The following is a 7,482-nucleotide window of genomic DNA, read 5'->3' on the forward strand; positions in this document are numbered from 1 at the left end:
ACTAGTTAATGGTAGACCTAACCGCCATCCACTTGGAAAAAATATCAGTCAAGTATTCAGGGAAGTTTATCCATCAGTATGAAACGGAAAAGTACGAAGTAACTGCGTAATTACACATAATTATTCATTTTAATGGCAGAATTAAGATGACTTGATTTGACTCAATTTTTCATAGATGCAAGTTATAATGAAGCATGACCAACCTAGAATAAACCTGTCATAAAATGAACTAAATATGAACTATTTTTTAAGTGGATGATATGAGTGGGCTCTTTATCTAATTGTGTTTTGACGAAAAGAAAGCAACGAAAATATTCCACACAAATGTCAATAAACTATCCAAATAAATGTGTAAAAGAAAGATCACAAATCATCTACCAATTAAATGAAACGTCTGGAAAATTTTACATGATGTCAAGAATGTTAAGGATTCGATTGCCACACCCATAAAGAAAAAATGTGCACAAAATTTTCAAGCCATTGAGCGTGACAGGTTTGCTAATCTGAAACAAAAATATTGATAAGGTAATTACAAACTACAAATATTTTATGATAAGATTGAAATTTATTCATTATAGAGGATGCTTTTATAGAAAAACGGATAAGTTATTATTTCGATAGGAGTGAATCCGGCACAATTTACCCATGCACCCTTCACGCACATATTAGGCATTCCCTAATTTCTTAACATAATATGATCTTAAATTAACATACCATAATATGGGTATATGGCTGCCGCCTGAGGGGGCGTTAAGAGACCATTCTTACTAGATTTTTGGTGCTCTAAAACATTTAAGACACAATAATATACTATTTCTGGTAACTCAGCCATCAAAACCTACAACTAATGCTCGAAGAAAATAAATCCCGATTAAAGAAGAAGGGATCCTTGAATGAGGAATCTCTATGAGTTTTTCTTCCTATTTCCTCACTCTGGATTTTGATTTGCCACGATCGCACCTCTGAAGATATTTATTCAACCAGTAGCATTGAAATAATTCCTTCTTTCAGTTCTAAAACTTGTCTTTATTTTTTCCTATTCATTTCTTTTAACTAATAGGAGCCTGGCCATGGTTGGCAGCATTAGGATACAGAAATGTGAAAGACCCCAATGCTGGACCAAGATTTCTCTGTGGAGGAGCACTCATTAGCAGAAGACACATTCTCACAGCAGGACACTGTGTGCACCGTAGAAAAGACTTGTAAGTAACCATGACTACATATGTATGAGGGTATGAGATGAGTTCAAATTCCATAATGACAAAAACAATTATGAAGAGGAAAACTGTGAAGATAGGTTTCCCATCATCCATCACAATTAATATTTTCTGATTAATTTAATTGTGAGGGAATTTTGTCTCTTCAACAGAAAAAAATGCAGCCATGATTATTTGAATACTTACAGCCATAGTTTGCATGCTTTTCACAAAATTTTGCATTGAGTATTTTAGACAAAGGATGAGTGTTTGAAATGATCTTCACCATCAAACCTGCAAACAATAGCTCATGATGAAGAACCCTGAGGAAAAATTGGAATGTGCATTTAGTATTCATCAGTAGGTCACTTGTCTTTCCCCAGTAGGACACTGTATTCATGATACAGCATTTCTATTATCATATTATACTATGTATATAATATCATATTCATCAATAGATTTTGAGAGAGAATTGAAATATTAAATTTAGGTATGTCAAAATTTTAATTACGTACACTGTAAAATATCTAACTAAAACAGGAAATAATATAATGAATTGTGAAATCTACTAAAGAAATCTTCATTCACCTCAACCTTAAGTTTAACAATTCCACTAAACACATTTTAACTTTAAGATAAATTTTTATTATTTCATATTTTTCTGAGACTATTTAGTGAAACTGCAAAAATCAGTCAACTGAATTTTAATTAATGTAATCAATCAAAGTAGCTTGGCAGAACACTGGGTAGAGAATTCAGCTACTCACTGGAAATACTGTGTGAATGCCATAAATCATATGCATCATGCAAGCTCTAACCTTCACATTAAAACAACCTTCAGATAGAAGACTGGCCATGTTTGGACTCATAATCTTGAAATTGAGGTTTTTCTTAGAATACATAATGGATCATAGTCAACTAAGGTTTCTATGGTGTAATAATAATAGTAATATTTTATTAATTTTGATAAATTGGTATAACTATGTTAAATGTCGTCAATCAAAAATATTACTTAATATATAAACATAAGTTCTTAAATGTGCTGAAGATTGTCCCAAAAGAATTCATCAAATGAGTGAAGTGGGTTAGCAAATAACCAGGTTTATACCCTATTCTTGAAATTCGGGAAACAGTCCAATTTCAGCTGAGTAGGCGGATAGTAATACAGTCAAATGTTCATATTATGACATGAGTTGTTAGTTGAGGACAGTCCGCAGTAAGTGGAATTAGATTCACTTTACCCCTTATGGTTTAGTTATGGATTTGAGATCTTAATCAGTAAGTTTCAAGATTAACTTTCACAGGAACTAGAGCCTTGAGATATGTCAACTAAATACAGCCATGATTCCAAATCTAATAAAAAAAGACCTGCAGGAATCACATGGTTGTACATTATATTATTAGGCAGTAAATTATTTTATAAGGTAGTATTTACATATTTAGGAATTATCGCAAGTATTCATTATAACATTGAAGAGCCTCAGTATTCATGGATAGTAAAAAGATGTTTTATGTTTGTATCACTTACTTAACTTAGAGACTGATACTGAATACAAATTTTTCATTTTCCAGGTATTTTGTTCGGCTAGGAGAGCATGACATAGAGTCTGATAATGATGGTGCTTTCCCCATTGATATAAACATTGTTGAGAAGACCATGCATCCCAATTACAATCCAACCTCTTACCAAAATGATATTGCAATTCTCACTCTACAGTATCCAGTGAAATCCACCTGTAAGTACATTGACTCTTTCTCTCACAGATTCACATTAAATACAATTGTATATTTCAGGAATATTGATCTATTGCCTCCAGAGGCATTAGAAATCCTTGCCATAGAAAAATTGAATTTTGTGTGTATTAAATTGCTTGATAATTCAAGCATTGGTCATGGTCACAAAGAGACAAATGGTCTCTAATTTTAGAATTACTTCTGCTGCATTTTTTATATCATCTAATTGGAGGGAAAAATTGAGTATTTAAATAAGGGAGAAATAGGACATAGTCCGCAAATAGCTATAATGATAAACTTCACGTTGGCTCCTCCTTCTAAACATTCGTATTTTATTTTTTGTAGTGGCAATCCATCCAATCTGTCTGCCTGATACCCAAGAACTACGTTCCATGACATACGTAAGAAATTATCCATTTGTGGCTGGATGGGGAGCAGTAAAATTCAGTAAGTCATACTTATCTCAAAGCAATTACATCCTCTCAACATACACCTTCCCCTTGCACAATACATGTTGTGCACTGCAATATAATTAATTTTCAAAATGTTTATCATATCTGTCACATATGTATCACAAATGTGACTGATAAAATTCAATCACATTTCCATCCCATTTTTTTATTCTCATAGTTGAAGAATTACCTTCGGGTATGCATGTATGTTAACCTTTTCATTTGCATACAATATATTTAAATGCTTTATTTATTTCTGAATTCTTTAGGCCTTTCTGACACAGTTTCTATTGCATTCAGGAAAGAACATCCTTGTTAATATTCTTAATTTCCTCATGAAAACAACCAAGATATTAGCATATGGTACACACATAAGATATTAACATTTGTCCAAAATACACGGTCTCAGATTCCGTCCTTTGATAATTACATTTAGGAATTTGTTATGCGCTGCATAAGAGTTACAAGGCATGCCCACAATTTTAGTGAACACAGCACAGTGTCCATTTGGGGACAGTAATTTTAGTTCTACTTCTTCTTTGTACTCATCATTCATCAGTCAGTTACAGATTCTGTCGTGCCTTCAATCAATTATGTAATCAATCTCCCTACAACTACAGTTAATAATATGAACATAAGTGTGATAAGCTAAACTCATCAAGTAAAAGTTTTCCCTCTTTAGATTAATTATCCTCTATCCAACTTCAAAAATAGTAGGCAATACTTGCACAAATCATACATAGACTATAATATATTATGTATTCTTTGATATTAAATAGATGGACCTTCAAGTTCAAGCCTGATGGAGCTTCAGTTACCTGTGGTGGAGCCTTCCAGGTGCAAAAATGCATACTCAAATTTCAAGTGAGTAATAGTATAATATATATAAATGTGTGTGTGCATAAATGGCATTCATTGCATAAAGATAACATATTTAATGTATGCCAGAAGATGTTAATTTTAATTTCACAATTTAAAAAAATTCCAAGTAGAAAAATACAATAACTTACTTTGTTAGGAATTCACAGCCATTTGTAATGATATATTCCAAAAGGATGTTGCTACTTGACAGAAAGAATCACTGAACTATCTTTATATCAAAAGACTTTCATGAAAGAAGAGTTTCTATGAACAGTACACAACCTTGGAGGATGATAAATTCAGCAAAACATGATCAAAAACAATTGAATAAAAGACCTTAACAGACATTTGTTTGAAAATAAGTTGTCATTTAATGAATATAAGAGTGAGAATATATCAATACAAAGGCACAAATGGAGTCTCATTAAAAATCATGCTCAGAATTATATTTAAATAAAATAACCAACTTGTCACGCATCCACTCCCATTGCATTCCTAGAGCATTCACTTCCAATTGGTTTTCAAATGCCGCTTACAAGTTACCCATTGATGATAGAATTCACCTATGATAGAAGGGATACTTCTCATCTAGATCAAATACAGCCTCTTAAAAATAACAGACATTCTCTAGCTCTGAATTACATACTAATTGCTCCTTATTATTACTAATAATATGGACAGGTTATAGAGGTTTCTTTACCATTCAATCAATCATTGCTTTTTTATATGTATATCTTGTGTGTGTAATCAGATTATTAAAGAACAAGTTTCTGAAATGATTTGCTCGGTCTAATGGGTGATGTAAAATAACTTGGAAAGTACTATGCATGACAACTTCTAGACCTTTGGAGAACTGCACAGACTACTAGATATTAATACCTACTCTCAAACAAAATCTTTGATTTGCATATATTGACAAGCAATATTCTGTATCATAAGCTTGGACAGGTGATGCATAATTGGCAACTAAGCATTAGTTTTAAAGAATGGCCTGGTTTTTTTAGAGATTTGTCACAGATTTTCAGAATAACAAAATACATTTCCAGATATATTATCATAAATTCTTATGAAATTTTTCAATCTCTTCATAGGACAACTGTAATTGATGACAAGGTTTTATGTGCTGGATTTGCAAGAGGTGGAAAGGATGCATGCCAGGTAAGGGAAATATTTGCATAAATAATTCTTATAATAGGAATATAAATAGAATCATATTTGCTATATTTGATAAATGTGTTGGTATAAACTAAAGATGAGGGTTGGCAGATCCAAAAAAAAAGAAGCAAGGATTCCAGTATTTAAGTAACAGGGCACTCAGTAACCGTAATAAAACCAAAAATTGTGTCCAATTTAACTCTACATGCTGCATTTGAAGTAAAAAAAGTTGGTGGCGAATTTCAATATTTTCCATCATAATAACAACCAGAACCCAAAAAAAAATGATGAGCGAGTGTGCACCACGGAAGAACACGAAAAATCTATAACATTCTGCCCCATAAGTCATGCTGATGAGTTCCAGCTACCACATTTCATGAATCGATGCAAAAATTTTATTTCTAGAAACAATTCCAGCACCTACCCCTGATTATTAATCACCATACTGTATTACGATGAAAATAACACAAAAAATTGCATGACTTAACAATGGTTTCAATGGATTTCTGGTCTAGCCACTCAATTTCTCCACATGAAAAAATATGGAAAGAAATCTTGCATTGGAATTAGGATGTTCTGTTAATGGCATCATTTCACTCGATGCAACATCTCCATTAATGTTGAGGAGCTTAAGCATAACTCCACCTGGGGATAAAAAAATTACCCAGCAGCAAATGACTACCTTGTAGACTACAATATAATGATTTCAGAGAGTAAAAATCATTCACCTTGACCAGGATTCAAACCCGGATCCCTCAAAGTCCAGCCAAGTGCTTTCAAGTACTTGATAGCTTAGCTGGCTAAAGCACTTCACTGGAGATCAATGGATCTTGGTTCAAATCCCAGTCAAGGCAAATGATTTTTATACTGAAATTGTGGTATAGTATTGCGCACATTGTGGATGACTTCGTGAAAAGTTTTTGTAGCACAAACCTCCACAGTTTCTTGGAATTTACTTTGTAGGCATTCTTATGGGTTTTGCAAGGATAAGAAGGTTTGAATGATAATTTTCAGAAGTGCTTCCTATAGGTATAAAAACCTGCTAAGAAATAGATTTAATGATCCAATATGCCTAGTGTATATATATATATATGAATTAACAACTTTGAGAAAAACTTTGTGTGTGATTAAAAGTGCCATAAAAGAGGAATGATAAAATTTTAAGATTCTAAGTTCAAAAACATAAATTTTGAGGTTGTGATTGCATTGATCAACACAGGGAGTAGTCTTAAGAGAAGTATTGTTTTGTGTTAGGGATCATTCATATTTGAGATTTCACAGTACATACACAATAAAGAGCAATTTATGAGAAAAAGTATTTGCCAACAATAAGTATGAAAAATGAATGCAAACAGAAAATACCCATGTCCATACTATATCACTGCAAGAGGTTCTTGGTATAAAACATAAGAAACAGCCACTAAAACTCACTAAGACCAAGTTTCACCTAGACCGAAATGTAGTTAAAGCTGGTATTATTATGCAATGCAAAAGTGAAGAATTTTTGGTGTTATCCCTCAATGCCAGATTTCGAGAAGAAATGGTTTGCAAAATGAAAAAGAAAACGACCCGAGCAGCAGAGATTTTCACTTTGTTTCACTCTTAACACAGGGAGATTCCGGAGGACCTCTGATGTGGCCCAGGGGAGACCAGTACTATGTCATTGGAGTGGTTTCCTATGGCTTCCGCTGTGCAGAACCAGGATATCCAGGCGTCTACTCCCGTGTAACAGCATTTCTAGACTGGATTGAATCAGTTATTTATAACTGATCCCGACATCATTATTTAAAAATCATGAATCCTTTCTGTGAAGGGTATTAATATTAAGTATTGCCTATTTAAGTGCACTGAGCACTAAAAAATGTCTTGAGAAATAATGGTGCCTTAGACAATTAATTTATGCTATTTACCAATTGGGCAACTAAACCTGTTCTGCAAGTTCTGTCCTATGATTCTATAAGTCAAAATCAACACGAAGACGTGTTTCAATGACTTGAACAACATATTTGAAAGCAAGTTGTATGGATTGGTGAATTGTACAGAGTTCTCTCTTCAGCTATTTTTGTAAATTATCACATTTTGTA

At 33.0% G+C, this 7,482-nt stretch overlaps 1 protein-coding gene across 1 annotated transcript in view; it reads left to right on the forward strand.

Annotated features, from left to right (window-relative positions):
- The window catches only part of LOC139696260 (venom protease-like), a 79,256-nt gene extending 71,774 nt beyond the window's left edge, over window positions 1-7,482 (forward strand). Inside the window, exons 5-10 of the mRNA XM_071594946.1 lie at window positions 1,061-1,202; window positions 2,769-2,932; window positions 3,276-3,377; window positions 4,162-4,246; window positions 5,335-5,401; window positions 7,010-7,482. Coding sequence (XP_071451047.1) covers window positions 1,061-1,202; window positions 2,769-2,932; window positions 3,276-3,377; window positions 4,162-4,246; window positions 5,335-5,401; window positions 7,010-7,168 — 719 coding nt within the window. The 3' untranslated portion in view covers window positions 7,169-7,482. The remainder of the gene's footprint in view (window positions 1-1,060; window positions 1,203-2,768; window positions 2,933-3,275; window positions 3,378-4,161; window positions 4,247-5,334; window positions 5,402-7,009) is intronic.

This window comes from Hetaerina americana, unplaced genomic scaffold, assembly GCF_022747635.1.
Source record: "Hetaerina americana unplaced genomic scaffold, ioHetAmer1.1.p SCAF_7, whole genome shotgun sequence".
In the NCBI taxonomy this organism is placed as follows: domain Eukaryota; kingdom Metazoa; phylum Arthropoda; class Insecta; order Odonata; family Calopterygidae; genus Hetaerina; species Hetaerina americana.